Here is a 19,081-nt window from a genome sequence, read left to right as displayed (position 1 = left end):
GAATTAAACGTATTTATTTCTCTATTAATGTTTGTATGGAGACAGATGATATCATACCTACATTCTATCCCCTCCTTTATATTTATAAAATTATTCTGTTTATAAAAGTAACCTGGAATTTTTTTCTCTTGTTTATCCAGGTTCTGAACAAAGTCATCACTGTATATGCTGCTCTTTGCTGTGAAATCAAAAAGTTAAAACATGAGGTAATCTCTCTTACCTCTTGTATCATGTATAAGCCTCTACATACATACTTTAGTCATATTTGATATATAATCATGGAATCATGCATTTTTATCATCTAAAACTATATAGACTATTGTGCAAGAGAAAAAAATTCTGCTTTTATTCCTAGGCAGAAACGAAGTTTTATAACGGCCTCCTGTTTTATGGTGAAGGAAGTAAGTATTGTATATTAATTATGCTGTATGGGACACATTTATTCTAAAATTCTGTACGCAGTAATAAACTTTAAAGATGCTTTCTTAAATCTTTGTTCAATATACCAAGATAGGAAAAGCAAAGCATAAGTATTGGAATTCTTTCCAGCCTCAGTACTAACGATAGCTATAGGATAGGAACAACCTGCAAGTAGCATCCTCTGAAATAGGATGGGCTAGTTTTACCTCTTGTGTGTGTAAAATATATTTATGAAGAGCAATGGTAGACCATTCATCCCATGCATTTTGCATTTTTTATGTTGGAAATGATTTGTAATTTAGTTTAGAACTTTGAAATTATACGGTAATACTGATGACATGCTTAAGCAATTGTTTCATTGCTGAAGTACAATTTGGATGCTTTGATAAATAAGCCATGAAATATCTCTATTAAAGCTGATCTTGTGATGAATAGAATGTTAATGCCCAAATGGTGAGCAGACAATACAGAAGTTATAAACACTTGATAGAAATGCCTGACCAGTATTGAATATTTTCAGTAGCTGACTATCTGTTTTCTATCCAAAGTATAATGAATATGCACAGCTTTCAGAGTTGTATTTTGTTATTAGCTCATTAACACTTAGAAGGAATTAACACTCCTTCAGTAACAGACTTTTAATAATGGTGAGTCTGTGTCTCTCTGTTTATGTGTATGTATTTCTAATAATATAACATGAACCATTATTACTTTAAGCAGGTAATATCTTTATGATGTTTGTTCTCTTGTCATGCCCGATTTTGAAACATGTAGTGAGATGTTGCCAAAATGAAAACAAGGCACTGTTGATTATTGGCAGGAAGCAAAGAGAGTGTTGAAACAACTGCACAAGTCACATTTGTTTTATCAATAGCTTCTTGACTGAGATGCAGGGATTGGGAAGAAGGTTGGCAAATTCAAGCACATTTATTTGGGAAACGTCCAAGCAAATAAATCTAAATGGCCAAATCTGTAAGAGAATAAAATCCCTCCCCTTGTTTCTTTTCATGAACTGGGTAATTTTTGCATGGTATAGGATAATAAAGTAGAATTTAAACATGAATGCTGTGTGTTGTGATAAGCTTTTCATTTGAATTCCATTGGAATTATGTTTTAATTATGACTTGGGAAAAATGGCTGTAGTATAACTTAGGGATAATTGATTGATAATGATTGTATTCTCTCCAAGTTGGGTAATTTTCATGTTTATTTTTCAAGCTATGGATTCTAGTAAGGTGGAAGGAGAGAGTCAAATACAGATGGGAAGATTTATTTCATTTCTCCAGGTAATATCTATAGTACCAATTTTTTGCAGAATTTTTTCTTTGCTAAGTGGTTGACTTTGTAATTGTGCTGTGGGATTTTTTTCCCCATGCCAACAACAAAAGTGATTTAGGTAAATGTCCTTGGGTGAATTGGAAGTAAGTGGTGTTGTATTGTTGTTAGCTTTCTATTTTTCTCTTTTCTTTGTCCACCACCCTTTGCAGATTTTATAACAGACTCTGGCATACATCTATTAGTAGTGTGTCAATGGTGGATTAAAACACTCCCCATCTGCAGATGAATCTGTATGCCTTTGAAAAGAAAAGGAGCAACAAGACTTCAACAGTTCTGATAGGTTTGGGTATATAAGGAAAAGACAGTTCAGGTGATAATGCAATGGCAGACCATGAATCTACTCCTTATTGTTTCTCTACTTTCTATTGGTGCCTCTAATAAGGGATTCAATGTTGTGGGCATTCCCTCCCTTGAAAATCAGAAAATAATTATATGCAGTGTGGAAATTGACTTTTAGAAATAGTATAAAATTCTATGTTTTGTAGAAACTAGCTATTTGAAGAATCACTTTTAGTTAATGCTGCAAGTATAGCTCGGGAAACATCTTAAAAGAGAATGTTTTTGATGAAAACAAACAATATATTTATTAATAGGACTTGAATTTGCTGTCTGTAGTTCGTAGTCATGCCTTTGCCTTTGGCATAATTTCAGTACCTTGTGATTGGTTTTTTTTTCTAAGCATCACTTAACAAAAAGGGAGTTGGTTTTTCAAAAATTATCTGGCAGTAAAATGAGCTTGAAGTCAACTTTCTGGATTTTTTTTTAGTTTCAATTTACTAGATTTTGTTTGCATTTTTCATTTTAGAATTGCAGAGGAATAAGTTCTAATTTTCTTCATTTATTTGTTGTATATCCTATCACAAAAAGCTCAGGGAATGTTTACATTAGGATGTTCTTTTATTTTATCTTCACAACAGCAACCTTCTGAACTAGACTGGGCTCAGAGAAAGTGATTGAATCAAATTCACTCAGTGAGTTTCTATGGCTGAGGATGGACTTGAACCTGAAGCTTCCTGCTTTAATACAGCTTTTCCAGCACTGCAACCTAATGGCAATCTTTTAAAAGTCAATCTTTCATCTCATTTGAAGATAAATTCAGACAATTTAAATTTTTCACCTTCTTACCGTTGTTCTTTTGAAACTTTCTAAAGTAAATCTGTTTCCACAGAACAGAAAATATAGATGCAGATTCATTCTCTAGGTGGAGGCGTAAATGACTCTTACTCAATTTCCTGCTCCAGAGCCAGTTACAGCAATACATGGTTGCTACTATGCAGTTGTTAAATAACTAATGATTGTGCTGCTGCCTGTTTTTACTTTCAGACATTGATCTCTGAAGAGGCTAAATAAAAAAATCTGATATCCTCCAGGGGTTTTGAGTTATAGCTTCCACAGTTTTTGTTTTGTTTTTTGCAATTGTTTATGATGTTTGAAGTTGCAGGGAGTCAAAGTTCAAAACACCTGCATAGTATGATGTTTTTCTTTGTTGAATTAAATGCAGAGAATTAGACAATACATCAACAGTGCAGAACATAAACTATTAAGCATTTATAGGCTATGCAGTATAAAATAGAAATAAGCATTGAGGTACTAAAGCTAAAGGGATCGGATACCATTCCAAACAAAGTATTCCAGAAATCTCTCGTGTCATTTATGACTAGTTGGTTTAGCTCTTAAAATACATGCATGTGCCAAAGTTCCTTCTTCACCATGGATATCACTGGGTCAGTTGCAATCTCTTAGCTCAGCCTACCTTACAGGATTGTTCTTGGGAGGATAAAATGAGGAAGGACTTCTTATGACTGCCACCTTGTACTCCCAGATAGAAAGGTAGGGGATTCATTCAGTAATAATGGAATCGTTTGTGAGTAAAATAAGTGTATTTACTGAAAAATTGTTTTATTTTACTGATCAGTGCGACTTTATCATTGCAGGAGCTGTCTTGTTTTGTGACACGATGCTATGAAGTGGTGATGAACATAGTACACCAATTAGCTGCCCTTTATACCAGTAACAAGTAATTATTTGCTAGCTAAGAACAAATTATAGGTCTCGCATGTTAATCAGCTTTCTAAATTATTAGTTCCGGGGGGAAGGGGAATGTTTTGGGTCCTACTGATCTTTGCACTCATAAAAAATGTCCGATCATCTTTCAATGTACAGATAATCCTTGGCTTGTGATCACACTTGAACTCAAAAATTTCCATTATTAAACAAGGTGGTTGTTAAGTAAGTTTTGCCCCATTTTATCACCTTTCTTGCCTCAGTTTGTTAATCAAATCACTGCAGTTGTTAAGTTAGTAACACAATTGTTAAGTGAATCTGGCTTCCACATTGACTTTGCTTGTCAGGTTGCAAAAGTTGATCACGACTACAACAATGCAACTGTCATAGGTGTCCAAATTTGGTTCACATGACCACTGGGATGCTGCAACAGTTATCATAAAAACAGTCATATGTCATTTTTCTCAGTGCTGTAACTTTAAATGGTCACTAAACAAATGGTTGTAAGTGGAGAAGTCCCTGTAATACTATATCACACTGTGTTGTTATAAAAATCATGTAATGTATCAGAAGCATCCATTTAAACTAATGTAATTTTAGGTGAAAACAAGCTGACTATATAGGTTTGAAAGTATATATCTGTGATGGAGAACCTATGGCACTCATGCTGGAAGTGGCACATAGAGCCATTTCTGCTGGCATACGAGCCGTTGCCCGGAATAGACCCACTGCGCATGCGCGTGCCCCCTGCAAGCCAGCTGATTTGTTGGGTATCTTCCCCACATGCGTGGGGGAGGCGCATGGCGCAGGGGAGTGTTGTGCACGCTTGCGCAGAGGTGCATGGGGGTTTGCACGCACATACTCGGGGCGGGGTGGTGGTCATGTGCGCATTACATTATGAGTGCTTGGACATTTTCGGCACGCAATGATGAAAAGGTTAGCCATCACTGGTGTATATTATTTCCATTATTCTTAATTTGTTAACATGGCAAGTTGCAGATAATGTTTCCATATCCTTTTTTTGTAATTGTGCCAAAGGAATGGTACACTTGCACAAGCCAAAAGCATGCTGTGACACATTCTCTTAAATGAGTTGTTGATCGGCCAGCCCTCATAAAATATTAAAAACATTGGCTAGAATGTTTGGATTTCTGGAAAGTTCTACAGCAGTGGTTCTCATTCTGGGATCCCTGGATCTCTGGGGGACTGTGATGTCCACGCAGGGGGTCCACAAAGGCTTCAAGAAATGTTATTATTTAAATCTTCAGTTAAATCTTGATGGTCTTTGGCCAAAAAGTACTTCAAAAGGGTCCCTGGTGAAGAAAAGATTGAGAGCCACTGCTCTACAGTATTTCCTAATCTAAGTTTAGGTATTGACTGTCTTGCAAGTAGTTTGCATCTGTAGTCTCTTAACTGTTCTAGCAAGCAGCAATTCTCTCCTGAGTTCATCTTTTTAAGATGCTTTTTTAACAGATGAGATTAGTAATCAGGCTCTTTGTAATAAAACTTAAAATATTTTAAAATATAGAGTTAAACAAAAGATTAGTAAATTAAGCCAAGGCATCATTCCAATCATCATGTATAAATTGCTGCACCAAACTGAATGTTCTCCACTATGGATTATCAAAAGTTGCATAATTACATCACCATAGTGTTTTTGGAATCACAGTTGGTTAGCATTGTAGAAACAGTGGATTAGGATCAAAATTGTTGAATAGCATACTTGGCTGTTGAGTAATGTTTAGTTTTCTGGATCGACACTTGAATAGGCCTACATTCCATAATTATGTGGGACATGATTCTAATTTTAATTATATTAGTAGGTCTCAGTTTGCAAGAATTACCTTTTCATATATGTATTACACATTGAAAGTGATTTCCAGATTTATTTAGAAATGCTAAAGGCTTGGGTCTTTAAAATGTGTTTATGAAGTAACATGAAATATGTTTTGTTTTCCAGGAATATACCTAAAGTAATAGAGACTTCAGGAGTTCATTTTCAGGTAAAGTTTTATTTTTATACAAAATTCTTTTATTTTTATTACAAAATTCTTTTAAGTTGTTAACTTTAAGGTTTGATTTAAATATATCAAATCTTCCTTGGCAGATTTTTTAAAATACTAAGAATGATATTGTATTGAGTTCTTTAATAGTCCAGAATGTCTGTTTTGGGGGAATCCCTTACTTCCCAGTAAGTTTTTTTAAAAAAATAAAGTGAAGAACGCATTATATTCAATACTGTTACCATTTTATATGTTTCATATTTACATCTGTAGTGCTTAGTATTTTTCAGGGGGATATTTCGAGTGCAATCCTGTTTATTTAAAGTAAGTTTTGCTGGGTGTGTGGGATATGTTCTCAGATCACTGATATAATTTTTCAAACAGACTATGTACGAGCATCTTGGAGAACTACTGACAGTTTTACTTACACTTGATGAGATAGTAAATAATCATGCCACCCTGAAAGATCACTGGACTATGTACAAAAGGTACGTGGGTAAATTTTGCTAATTTTTTTCTATAGAAAAATAATTACGTTTATTATAGAGCATTATAGAACACTATAGAAAATAACAAGATAGTTAAAAGTATATCTGTTCAGAACAATGGGTCTTGAGTGGACTGTAGCAGTTCTATTAGGTACTTCTAAGAGATCTTGCAGTTCCTTATTAGTATCCCAAAGGTGCTTTTTCAAAAGGCAAAATTTAAATTTAGATTTTGCTTTCCTTTGAAGACATTTTGCTTCTCATCCAAGAGGCTTCTTCAGTTCTGAAGCTACTTGAATGAGAAGCGAAACAGCTTCAAGGAAAATCAAAAGTCCAGTCCCCTTTGGGACAACTATGATTTGGATGACTGAGAATCTCCATAAGACATTATAGTATAATTGATATTTATTATCTCTCTTTCTCTTATTTAATGCAATTCACATGGCCACCAAAAGTGACTCTGAGTGGGCTACAGAAATTAAAGACCAAGCATAAAACTGATGAGCCTAAAGTAATCCCCAATCACAAAAGAATGCATAATAAGCAGTGAGGCTCACTGAATCTCCAGATCCCTGGAGAAAATAGCCAAGTCTTCAGAATCTTTCAAAAAACTAACAAGGTCAAGGCTGTTCCTCAGGGCTGGTACTGCCACTGAGAAGAAACAACTTGGATCTATCAAGATGGCACTTTTGGTGGAAGGGATCATTAAATATTTATTTAATTAAATATTTATTAAATATTGCTTATTTGATGATAAACATTTAATATTATATTTATTAATTAAATTTTATGCCACATATCTCCCCTACAAGGTGACTCATAGAGATATTAGTACAATGACCAACCTTTATGAAATATTTTTGAATGACCCTTTTAGACACATACCTTCTGCCATAATGTAGATAACCATCTTTTTTTTACCTAGGCTAGACCTATAAATAAATCTGTCTTGTTCCACAGGCCTGCTGCCCCATGAAGGCAGTCAAACTGAAAAGCTACTTCTATAACAAAATATTTCTTTGTTAAAAAGAAACAAAAAAAAATGCTTGGTTTAACATTAAACCCTCTGAAAATTCTTAAAACTTAATTGTGTCCATGAAAGAGTCTGTGGAGATTCTCAATCATCCAGGTCATAGTTGTTCCAAAGGTACTTTTTCAGGAGGCAACTGGTGTGGGAGTATGAATGGATTTCCAGAAAAATTGCAGGCTGTAGGGACCATTTGTGCTTCAGTTTGAGATGCAGACAACATAGACTCATCTCCAACAGCGTGCGCCAGTCTTCAACAGTGAAAGGACACATGGCAGAAAACATCCTGAAGCCAAGAATCCATTTGCATAACTTGAGGATCTCCAAGGGGCCTCCAAGTGACCTCAGTGACTCTCTAAAAGAATGCAAATGACCAGCTGTCTGCAAAGAATATAAATCTTTCTATTCCCCACCATCCAGTCAGAGTTGAAAAAGCTTGGGTAAGAAGCAAAATGTCTTCAAAGAAAAACCAAGAAAGTCCAGTTGCCTCCTGAAAAAACACCTTTGGGATATCCATGAAAGACTCCATGAAAGAATGTTCCTTTATTTTTTTTTCTCTTTTCTTTGACCAGGCTATTAAAATCTGTCCACCACAATCCTCCTAAATTTGGAATCCAAGAAGATAAACTGAAACCATTTGAAAAATTGTTGTTAAAATTAGAAAGTCAGCTATTGGATGGCATGATATTCCAGGTAGTATGATAAATACTGTCTAATTTTCTTTATGGAGTGAAAATGTGGCCTGTAGAATCTGTAGTGTAAAATTGTGCAATACAGTAAAATCTATAGTGTAAAATTGCCACATGTTTTGATGGTTTTAATTTGTAAGCTTCTATTTCTCTTTTGAGTTGTATAAACGTTCTGACATGTTAGGTGTCAAAATGTTAGGTGCATCCAGAAATTAGTTTGTTGGTAAGATTTCTGGATCTTTTGTTCAGAAAGCTTTTGTTTCCATTTGTTTTTAAAAAAATATTTCACTTTTAAGGGAAGGATATTGGAGTTCAATCCTGACAGGACTCAAGGTTGACTCAGCCTTCCGTCCTTCTGAGGTTGGTAAAATGAGGACCCAGATTGTTAGGGGCAAGATGCTGACTCTGAAATTTGACAATTCGCTGCAGCCAACTTGCCACAGCCAACTCACTGAGGGACAACTAACCATAGGACAATGCCACCGGACAATTCACCAATTCAGTTTAATTATTTAAAATAATTAAAACATTTTATTTTTTGTCATTCACATTTCATTTTGTCTTTCCTTTGACATTTCTTCTTTAATAATTCTATTCCACCATTTCTTCACTATTAGTGTAATTGTTGTCTTGTGATGAGTTGTCTCGTGGCAAGTTGACCATGACGAGTTCATTGCAGCAAATTGGCCACACTGAGTTGTCCTAGACAGACCCTCTGACTCTGTAAATTGCCCAGGGTGTGCTGCAAAACATGGGGTGGTATATAAATCTATTGCTATTGCTATTGGAAAAAACACAAATTAAAACAGTGGGTGAACATCATATAGACTATAGTCATTTCTGGCTGTTTTACTCACTTCTGGTAAGAAGGAAACAAAATAAAAATAAATGGGCTATGGGTCCCATAAATACTGCAGGTTTCAGTCCATGAATCTAACAAAAATAAAATTGAATCTAACAAAAATAAAAAAACCAGAGATGATCAACCAACAATCCCTATGAATCCATGTTGATACTCTTAATTTTCCAATAAAACTTTTATTTCAATAGAACACAATAAGAATAACATACTATTATTTGTTTTTAATGAAGTTTTGAATATGATTTTGTTCTCATTAATACTAATACTGTAAACTGCTTTTATTTCTCTTATTCAGGCTTGTATAGAACAACAATTTGACTGTCTCAATGGAGGTGTGTCAGTGTCAAAGAATAGCATATTTGCTGAAGAGTTTGCACATAGTATTCGCACAATTTTTGCAAACGTTGAAGCTAAACTCGGTAATGCACAGCAGAACCTTTTTACAGTATATTAATATTAAGAATCTATATTTTTTGGCAAATTTCAAAAACTAATTTTTGTGCCTGTTTCTTTAAGGTGAACCTTCTGAAATTGATCAGAGAGATAAGTATGTTGGAATTTGTGGACTCTTTGTACTACATTTTCAGATTTTTCGAACTATAGATAAGAAATTTTACAAATTGTTACTGGACATTTGCAAAAAGGTGAATATTTTACTGCTTGTAACTTTTATCGAACTTAGAATTTGATAACCAATGTAAAATTAGATGTTTGTGAATAACATTGCAATAAATAACAACCAGAATTAAATTTATGATCATATTCAATCTTTTTTGATAATTGCAGCAAGTAGTGTTCCTGCTCTTTACTAGAATGAAAGCTTGATTTAGTGGACCTCAATACAAAAGGCTTTGCATACAACAGTTCAAATACCTGTAACAATTTACATCATTTTATTAAACAGTAGATGGAGTGTCATAGTGCAAATGAAATACCATTTCACAAATGATAAAAATTGGCACTTGTGGTGTTACTTTTTTATTGAACTGCTTTCATAAATGATAGATACCCTTCCCTCAAATTGTCTATAAGAATTTTCAAGTCATAACTTGAAAATTTGCATAGGAGATGTGCAAAACAAAATTTATATCCACCAAAAGTTAAAGAAACTGCAAAATCGTATTTTCAGATCTATAATGCTTAGAACATTTGGTAAAGGATGAAGTGCATTATTTGGTATAATGCCCTTGTGTAGAATGGCTAGTAGTTTGACAATAAATGTTATCAAGTTAATAGTTTAGTCATAACTGTATAACAAATGGATTTCACTGAGAGATATTATTTAGTCATGTATGGCTTAGCCCTTCCTTTATAAAAATATCTGGACATGTAAATAGTCTTAGTATGGGGTGTTATCAAATCTCCTTTTCATTTATCTCATTATAAATGCCTTCTGTTTCCATGTCCATGTTTCTTCTGCAAATACTGTATAGGCTTGACTATATTTAAATGCTAAGGAAATAACTTTGGGAAATGAATTGATGTTATATGACACTGAGATCATGTCATGGAATGCTTAGCAGAACAATGCAAGTAAAATTAGAATATTTTTATAATTGAAAAATTTGTGTAGTAAAAGAATGGTTCATTAAGGGTCTTGGAATACATTTGTTATGAAAATCTATTTTCTATTCTAAAAGTTTTTTTCTCTTTTTTTCCTAAAATTTTCTGCTAATGTTCTAGGTGCCGGCTATCACACTAACAGCTAATGTCATTTGGTTTGCTGACAACTTTTTGATTCAGAAGATGCCAGCTGTTGCCAAGCTTCTGGACAGAAAAAGTTTTCATGCAATTAAATTACAGAGAGAAAGTTTTTTACAGCAAAAGGCTCAGTTACTTACAAAGTAAGTTTGGGGAGTAAACACTTATTTTTTCTTCCCTACAAGTTTTTGTTTTGTCCCAGTAGGTTTGGCAACTGATAACAAGCCATTGTTTCTGAATTCAGAGATCATTTCAAATCATCGTTTAGCCTTCTAAATTTTAGTATGGTTTCAAAATGTTTAAGAAACTATTACTCATTTTCTTTTTAGAGAGATGCAAACTTATTATGTATTTGTGAGCTCCTGGATGATGAAAATGGAATCTCTTTTGTCAAGGGAACAAAGGATGGATAAGTTTGCTGAAGATCTCAGTAATAGATGCAATGTTTTTATACAGGTATGTGTTCTGTCTTGCCTTTCCTTTTTCCCAAAAGATGAAAGAGTACACACATACACAAACACAGGCAAGGAAGCTGGCTCAGACTTCACAGAGTTAATTCTTTGCAACTGATAATATTCTTGGCATTCCACCATGTCCTGCCTGCCAAGTCCGAACTGATAGCAAATAAAGTTTTACTCACATAAAATCACAAGGCAGTCCACAAAGAAAATCTGAAGTAAGGTTAAACTTTGTCCCGTACAAAGTTTAAGGAGAAAACACACCCACTTTTATCCCCTGTGGGGTGTGGCTTAATGACTCAGCTCATTCTCTGGCCCTCCCACGCCTCCTACGTTGCTGCTCACATTTCTCCCTACGACGCTGCTTAGGGTCGAGCCAACACTCTTCCTCTTTACTCTCTGTCAGGGGCTGCTCCGACATGCCTTCCTCCTGATTAATCTCAGGCTGTTCCTCTCTGTTGTCTGATGGAACCTGAGGCATTACCAGGGAGGAAGGTCCTGGGGAGGAAGGCATTGCCAGAGAGGAAGGTCCTGGGGAGGAAGGCATTCCTAGTTCTTCCTCCTCATCTTCCAGGTCCTCTTCCTCTGACAGCATAGGTTCGGGAATCGGGGCCACAACAGGTATGTATATGCTTAGTTTCAAAAAACAATCAGAAAATACTGTATATACAGTATACAATCAGATCCATATAACACAATCCCCCATTCTTATGCACAAATTGATTAGAAATTATGAATGAATAGATTTTATTGCAGTCATTGACCGATATAAAATATATCATTACAAATAGAATTATATGTCTCAAGTAAGAATTTAAAAAACTTCTATAAGATACTCACCTTATAGATAAAACTATATGGTGATGTTAGTAAGACACAAAAAACAAAACCCTGAACAATTAACTTGATAAAATAATATATCTGTAAGTAAGTAAGTTGCCTTGAGAAATACAATATGTAGACACCAAAATATGTTTTTATATGTCACTATTTTGATATATTAATAAAGTTTTAAAAATTGAAGCATTAATTGAAACCCATTGATTGAATTGACATTTAAAATTATAACCATAAAACAATGTTATTAATTCGAAACAATATTGTTGATTCAAAATTGGACTCTAATGTCTAATTCATGCAAATTCTCTGGAAGAATACTATGGACACTGGTAGTTGCAGTGGGTCCCAGTCCTGACTGAAAAGGGCTGAATGGCTTGCTTACTCCAGAGTGTTCTGTAGTTGTCTTTACCTCATTACCTCAACAACAGTTCCTAAAAGGGAAAGTTGGAGACAGAGCAGTGGTTGTATGGTATAGTTGCATTTAAGGAACACTTCTTAAGGAGATGGTGCACCTACAGCGTTCTTCAAGATGACAGAAAATACCTCCTCTCAAAACAAGATCAAGATACTGACCACCAGCTACGCACCTCCAGAAGAGCCAGGAGGTGTCTGAATCAATTTCTTCAGTATTCATAGGACAGAAGGTGTCTCACTGAATATGGGAAGAAATTGCACTACCATTGATCTTATCCACAAAGAGTCAAAGATACTGGCAAATGCAACCAGTTTTAGAAACTTAAATGTATAAAGACACAAGGAAGTTGTAATTGATTCGTTTTTCTCATTTTTAGGGCTTTCTCTATGCTTACAGCCTTAGAAACATAATCACAACTACAATGAATCTGCACATGTCAATGCAGAAGCCAATGACTAAAACCTCAGTTAAAGCATTATGCAGGCTTGTGGAACTACTCAAAGTAAGTCAAGGTGCTTGCATATCCTCAGTGACACAAATATCAGCAATGGTTCTTTAATAATATTTTAGCATAAATGATGCATATTTAATTAATGACATAGGACAAAACTGAACAGTAAGCTCTTCAATATGATTCTTCAGAATGCACAAGCATATGAATCTAGCAACTGTCTGTGCTCTTTAAAGCAGCTGCATCACTTCATAGGATCATATGGCCACCCTCTACAGATGCTTTCAAGAGTTGCAAACAGCTATTCACAATTTGAAGTAATATTCTGTTAAGTGAAACATTGCACACTTCTAGTAAATGGCAATTTAAAAACATATATTTGTCTATATTTGTATTCTTGTATTCATGGGACACACATAAAAATATATAGTTATCTAAAAATCTAACAATCTTTGTAATGTTATCATAGTCTATGATTTGTTAATACAACTTAATGATGCTTCTTTCAAAAGTTCATAAAAGTTCAAAGTTCATGTTAGAAATTTTGGTTTGAAAAAAATCATATTTCATTTTAATTAAACTTGTTTTAAATTTGACCTTTTGTATGCAGATGAGACAATACATGTGAGAATTGATTAACTGATTGATTGCAGAATTTGATATTAACTTTTGTTTTTATTTTGTGCTCTGAAATTTGCACAACTTCAGGCAATAGAATATACATTTTACAGAAGAAGTATGACTGTTGCTGATTCAGTCACACATATAATTCAGCATCTTCAGCATCAGGCTCTCAATGCCATTGCTGTAGCCAAGGTAGGAAAACAATTTCAAATGATTTTAAGCTCAGCAATTATAAAAACTAGACAAGCTGCTTGAATAAATTATAAGGAACTTCAGAGTGGCAAAAATAAATCGTGACATCATTTATGCTCATTTGGATATGAAAATGCGGAACAAGGAATCCTTTGGTTTGCTAGTATGTAAATTTTAATCACTGGATTAATTTGTTTTGGCTTTAAATCTGGTTTAGCTTGGAATTTAAAAAAAGAAATATACAGTATTTGTCAATCTCTGAAATAAAGTTTACTGGCTGAAGAGTTTTCTGAATTATTAATCCCAAAATGGTTTTCTCTATCCCTTCCCCTTATTCTTTTATCTTTATCATTTAAAGAAAAGAGTAATTTCTGACAAAAAGTACAGTGAACAGCGCCTTGATGTACTTTCCGCTCTTGTGCTGGCTGAAAACACCCTCAATGGCCCTAGCACAAAACAGAGGAGACTCATCGTTTCTCTCGCCCTCAGTGTGGGCACCCAAATGGTGAGTGTAACTGTCTTATCTACTTATAAGGAATAATATAAGGAGTTTTATGGTTAATGACTGATGCAAATATTAGTTTGATAGCAACTGATGCAACCAATAGCTTGCCCCTCTATTTTTTTTTCCAGAAAACATTTAAAGATGAAGAACTCCTTCCTCTTCAAGTAGTTATGAAAAAGTTGGCCTTAATCAGTGAACTTAGGGAACGGTAAATAAAGCTATAAAATGATAACGTCTTACATCCTGAGATACCCAGAATAGGGTGGTGTGGCAGAAGGTTTGTCATATAATGATGCTTGCTGTAGACTGGATGGTATATTTTCACTATAAAATTCAGCTTTAAAAATAGAAGTCAGCATCCCTGAGAATGTATGTTTGTTTAGAACTCAAGTTTTATCTCTTACGATTATGAAGATAGATTGTAAAATGCATTCTGTGTAAAAATATGGTACTTTGAAATTAGTTCTGTATGAATTATGAATATTTATTTTCCTAATAACATTAATTTTTTCATTTTAGAGTCCAAGCACAGTGTGATTGTTGCTTTTTGTACTGGCACAGAACAATATTTCCAATTTATCTGGATGATGTTTATGAGAATGCAGTGGATGCTGCAAGATTACATGTAAGTAAAACATTAAATCTGAAACAGCCAGGAAAATTTCAGAGATGTTGTACAGGTAGTCCTTGACTAACAACCACAGTTGAGCTCAAAATTTCCATTAGTAAGCAAGGGAGTTGTTAACTGAATCATGTGGTTAGGAGAATCTAGCTTCTCCCATTTACTCATTGGAAGTTCGTTGGGAAGGATACAAATGGTGAGCACATAGTTCTGGGATAGTGCAACTATCTGTTAACTGTTATAATAAGCACATGCCAGTTGCCACATGCTCAAATTTGAACCATCTGACCATGGGGATGTTGCCATGGTCATAAGTGTGAAAAACTGTCATAAGTCACTTTGTTCTGTGTTGTAACTTTGAATGGTCACTAGACAAATGATTTCAGATAAGTTGACGACTACCTGCAGTTCTAATGCAATTTCACCTATTGCTTAATTCATAAGAAAAAGTCCACCCTACAAATTTTTAACTATAGTAATATATGAAATATAGTTTGTTCTAGAACTAAACATTAAAAGAGGAAAAAGAAAGTAGACCAAGCATGTCTTAGATTTATTTCCTGAATCATAGTTTAGATCATGGGTGTCAAACTCGCCACATCATGTTGCCGTCATGTGATGTTTCATGATGTTTTTTCCCTTCGCGGAGCTGGGGTAGGCATGGCCTGTGTGTGATGCATCTGGCCCATGGGCCGCCAATTTGACACCCCTGGCTTAAATGATAGATAGGAAGAACAGTTCATTTGAAGTTGGGACTTGAGGCTGAGTTGGATAATGGTTAGGATTGAATAAATTGGGTCAGGATAGGTAAATTGGGTTTACCTGTTCATCCTCTTAAGCAAAGCTGTGACAAAATATTCAGTAGCTTTCATTCCATTGTTATAAACAGTGCACCGTTTATCAATCTTGGCAACTTTAAGATGTGTGGACTTACAACTCTCAGAATTCCCCAATCAGAATGCTAATGTATATAACATAAATCCAGTGGTGGGATTCAATTTTTTTTACTACCGGTTCTGTGGGCGTAGCTTTGTGGGCATGGCAGGGGAAGGATACTGCAAAATTCCATTCACTCCCCACCCACTAACCTGATTTCCAGCTCCGTTCTCCTGTGCAGGGCAACAAAAGAAGACCCCAGCCGATCAGCTGGGACTCAGGAGGCAGAAAATAGATGGGGGCGAGGCCAGTCAGAGGTGATATTTGGCGGTTCTCCGAACTACTCAAAATTTCCACTACCTGTTCTCCAGAACTGGTCAGAACCTGCTGAATATCACCTCTTCATAAATCTAAATAAATCATTATCGATCTTAATTATGCTTGATGGAAACAAGCCATAATTATAAAACAATATAGTTTTAATTGAATGTAGTTCATATTAACAAATTTATAATTTATCAACAAATTTATAGTTTGAGATCTTTTGCAAACACAATAGGGAGAAACACAGATTATGCAAGCTGGAAGATTTTAGAGACTCATTCTTCTAATTAATCCATCTAACAAACCTTCAAAATGCACTTTTAGAGGGCCACCATTTAGGATCTGGATTTTGAATAATTTATGTTTACTTTTTAGTGTCTGTGAATATGTATAGTTGTCTAAATTCTTCATTAAATTGGATTATTTTTTCAGTATATGTTTAGAGCATTGCGGGATTGTGTACCAGCTATGATGCATTCAAGGCATTTGGATTCCTTTGAAATACTCCTAGAAAGCTATGACAGAGAAATCATGGATGTTTTCAATAAGGTTAGAGTGCATGCATTGTATTCCTTCTGAATTACACCTGTATAAGGAGAGTGTGTTCAAATCTATTAAGGGTTAACAGAAGTCTACATAAACTTAAATATACAGTGGTCTAGTAACTAGATATGAGTAAGCTAAAGAGTAACAATTAACATGTAATTTATTGTAGACCTACAGAAAGATATCTTGCTGTATTAGAATTGAAATACCAAATATATAAGTAATATTAAATGTCTATTTTAATTTTAATATTTCAGTCATTATGATCAATCTCAATATGTACAGATAATTTCAGGTTTTTAAAGTTAATAAAATTTGCTTCTTAATTATTAGAAGTTAAATAAAAATGTGTTTATTTGGTTCTTTTTAAAACCATTTCTCAGTTATTGTTTCCATTTAGAGAAGATATTATTTAGTTGCAGCTATATCCTTTTTTTAAAAAATAAAAGCATATACACAAACTTCTCATTTTGACCATCTTCTATTTGCTCCCTCTTGGCTCTTAGGATGGAACTTGTGATAGACAATTAATGCATATAATGTATTCTTACAGTTTAAATAAAATATTCATAAATGGCTGATAATTATTTGTCAGGGACCAATAATTAAGCTGTACGGAACAAGGTAAACATGTTATATCATAGATATTTACAGTATTTGCTTAATATATTTCTGGCTTAGAACAGGGGTGTCAAACTGGATGTCTTCGAGGGCCGATCAGCATTGTAGTTCTCCATGGGCTGGTCAGGGGGTGGGGAGACGGGACGTATGCCTTCTGCAGCACCCTGCCAGCCAAAATGGGGTGCGGGGGCCACATGCGCCCCCCCCCGTGCCTCATTTTGGCACCCAGAGACACTGTGGTCCTTTGCCGCCCCATGGGTCAGATTTAAACACCCCTCAGTCCCAATCTGGCCTGTGGGCCTTGAGTTTGATAATCCTGGCTTGGAACATTATTTGAAAACCAAAAGGGGTCACTCATGAGAAATTGTCTTACTTGCAGGGATGAACCTTGCAAGATTACAATTTTTACATAAAAGGACATTTTGAAGTGGATAGTTTTTCAGGTGAAAATCTTCTTTGGCATAAGTCAAATTCATTTTGCATCTCTACCCTACCTCTTTGTTATGGGGGCTGCCATCTCTTAACTCGAGTTTCAAATATTGCCAGAGCCAAGTACTCTTCTTCCAGTTCATTATGAAGGTGCAATCTTGTTTTGCTTTATAGAATTCTTATCTTTTAACCAGTGTGCTGTGAAGATTAAGATATGCCATCCTCTGAAAATAAACTTTATTAACATTTTTGTTTCAAGCAGCACCTCCTAGACAAGTTATGCAAAGAAATCGAAAAGGATTTGCGCCTGTCAGTACACACGCACTTAAAACTAGATGACCGAAATCCATTCAAAGTTGGAATGAAGGATCTTGCTCACTTCTTCTTTTTAAACCCAATTCGCTTTTTTAATCGGTTCATAGATATCAAAGGTAGACATTTGTTTGTTTGTTTCTACTTGCACAACTCTGGTGGTTTATTTATTGCTATTGTTACAGTTCCAAAACTTATCTACTTGATTTGTTTTCAGTTTCTCAACTTTTATGCTAACTGTAACTTGAGAAATTACTTTTAAGAGGCATTTCCTCCATCATTTAATGCGGAAATGAACTATCTGGAATAAGCAGGTTTTTCACATACCGTATTTCCCCATGTATAAGCCACCCCTTTTTTCCAAAATTTTCAAGCCCAAAAAGTAGGGGGGTGGCATATACAAAGCAGGTACACTTTTTATACGTGAAAAATGCATAAAATAATAAAGTAGGAATAAACTGGTTTTCCAGCAGTATGCTATACTTTTTTGTAAAAATTGTATGTGATGATACGATTACGAGTGCGAGTACGTGATAGAAATGCATACGCTAGGCATCGGCCTGAATGCTTCGTTCCTACTCTCGTTCCGATGCGTAGATTGCTAGCGTCGCCCGCACCGCTTTCGGCGTCATGACTGAAGTTGTAGATCTAGACGTCGAATTTTGTTTCTTTGTAAATTTTCTTTCTTCATAACTTGTTTCTCTAATAAAATATTTTTTTCAAAACTTCACAGTCCAAAAATTGGGGGGGTGGCTTATACAAAGTGGGTGCTTATACATGGGGAAATACGGTATTAATTGGGCTAAATTATCTTACTCCCTCTTTTTTACAGCTCATGTGACGCATTACCTAGACAAGACTTTTTACAATCTAACTACAGTAGCTCTACATGACTGGGCTACCTACAGTGAAATGAGGAATTTAGCAACTCAGCGCTATGGTTTAATTATGGCAGAAGCACATCTTCCAAGTCAGACTTTAGAACAGGTATGAAGTGTACAAAGAAATTGTTCTGTATTTTTTTTTTAAAAAGTTATTCAGAAGTTTGTGCATTGATTAATTGATTGCTATTATTAAAATTGATAATTAAAATTATACACTATCCAAAGGGACTCTGGGCAGCTTACAATGTAGGAAAAATAAATACAAAAACAATTTCAAACATAAAATTTAAAATGCAAAAGGGGCTAAAAAAAATCAAGGCTGAAGATGAGTGTGGCTTTATCAGCCACTAATTAATAACTAAGTATTTATTTTTCCTTAAAATCCAGTGGTATTCCTGCTTCTCTGCTTTTAGGGAACTCCTGCTATTAGTATTAGGGAACAGGCAATTAAGT

General features: G+C 34.8%; 1 protein-coding gene across 4 annotated transcripts in view; it reads left to right on the top strand.

Moving 5' to 3' along the window:
• The window catches only part of WASHC4 (WASH complex subunit 4), a 37,728-nt gene that overhangs the window by 5,211 nt on the left and 13,436 nt on the right, over positions 1-19,081 (top strand). For 2 of the 4 annotated variants that reach the window (XM_087934882.1, XM_026695121.2), the window contains exons 4-22: positions 141-206; positions 356-401; positions 1,639-1,706; positions 3,693-3,775; positions 5,723-5,765; positions 6,150-6,253; positions 7,850-7,970; positions 9,124-9,247; positions 9,345-9,472; positions 10,512-10,672; positions 10,859-10,985; positions 12,619-12,744; positions 13,402-13,509; positions 13,868-14,014; positions 14,143-14,222; positions 14,534-14,639; positions 16,269-16,385; positions 17,695-17,863; positions 18,577-18,731. In XM_087934882.1, the coding sequence (XP_087791008.1) occupies positions 141-206; positions 356-401; positions 1,639-1,706; positions 3,693-3,775; positions 5,723-5,765; positions 6,150-6,253; positions 7,850-7,970; positions 9,124-9,247; positions 9,345-9,472; positions 10,512-10,672; positions 10,859-10,985; positions 12,619-12,744; positions 13,402-13,509; positions 13,868-14,014; positions 14,143-14,222; positions 14,534-14,639; positions 16,269-16,385; positions 17,695-17,863; positions 18,577-18,731 (2,079 nt within the window). Of the gene's footprint in view, positions 1-140; positions 207-355; positions 402-1,638; positions 1,707-3,692; positions 3,776-5,722; positions 5,766-6,149; positions 6,254-7,849; positions 7,971-9,123; positions 9,248-9,344; positions 9,473-10,511; positions 10,673-10,858; positions 10,986-12,618; positions 12,745-13,401; positions 13,510-13,867; positions 14,015-14,142; positions 14,223-14,533; positions 14,640-16,268; positions 16,386-17,691; positions 17,864-18,576; positions 18,732-19,081 lie in introns of all 4 variants that reach the window. The other 2 variants (XM_087934881.1, XM_087934880.1) reach the window with 1 other exon arrangement.

Source organism: Pseudonaja textilis, chromosome 5, assembly GCF_049901715.1.
Source record: "Pseudonaja textilis isolate UNSWEBS1 chromosome 5, rPseTex1.2, whole genome shotgun sequence".
Classification (NCBI taxonomy): domain Eukaryota; kingdom Metazoa; phylum Chordata; class Lepidosauria; order Squamata; family Elapidae; genus Pseudonaja; species Pseudonaja textilis.
The sequence above is the reverse complement of the archived record's forward strand: the minus strand, read 5'-3'. Positions and strand labels throughout refer to the sequence as shown.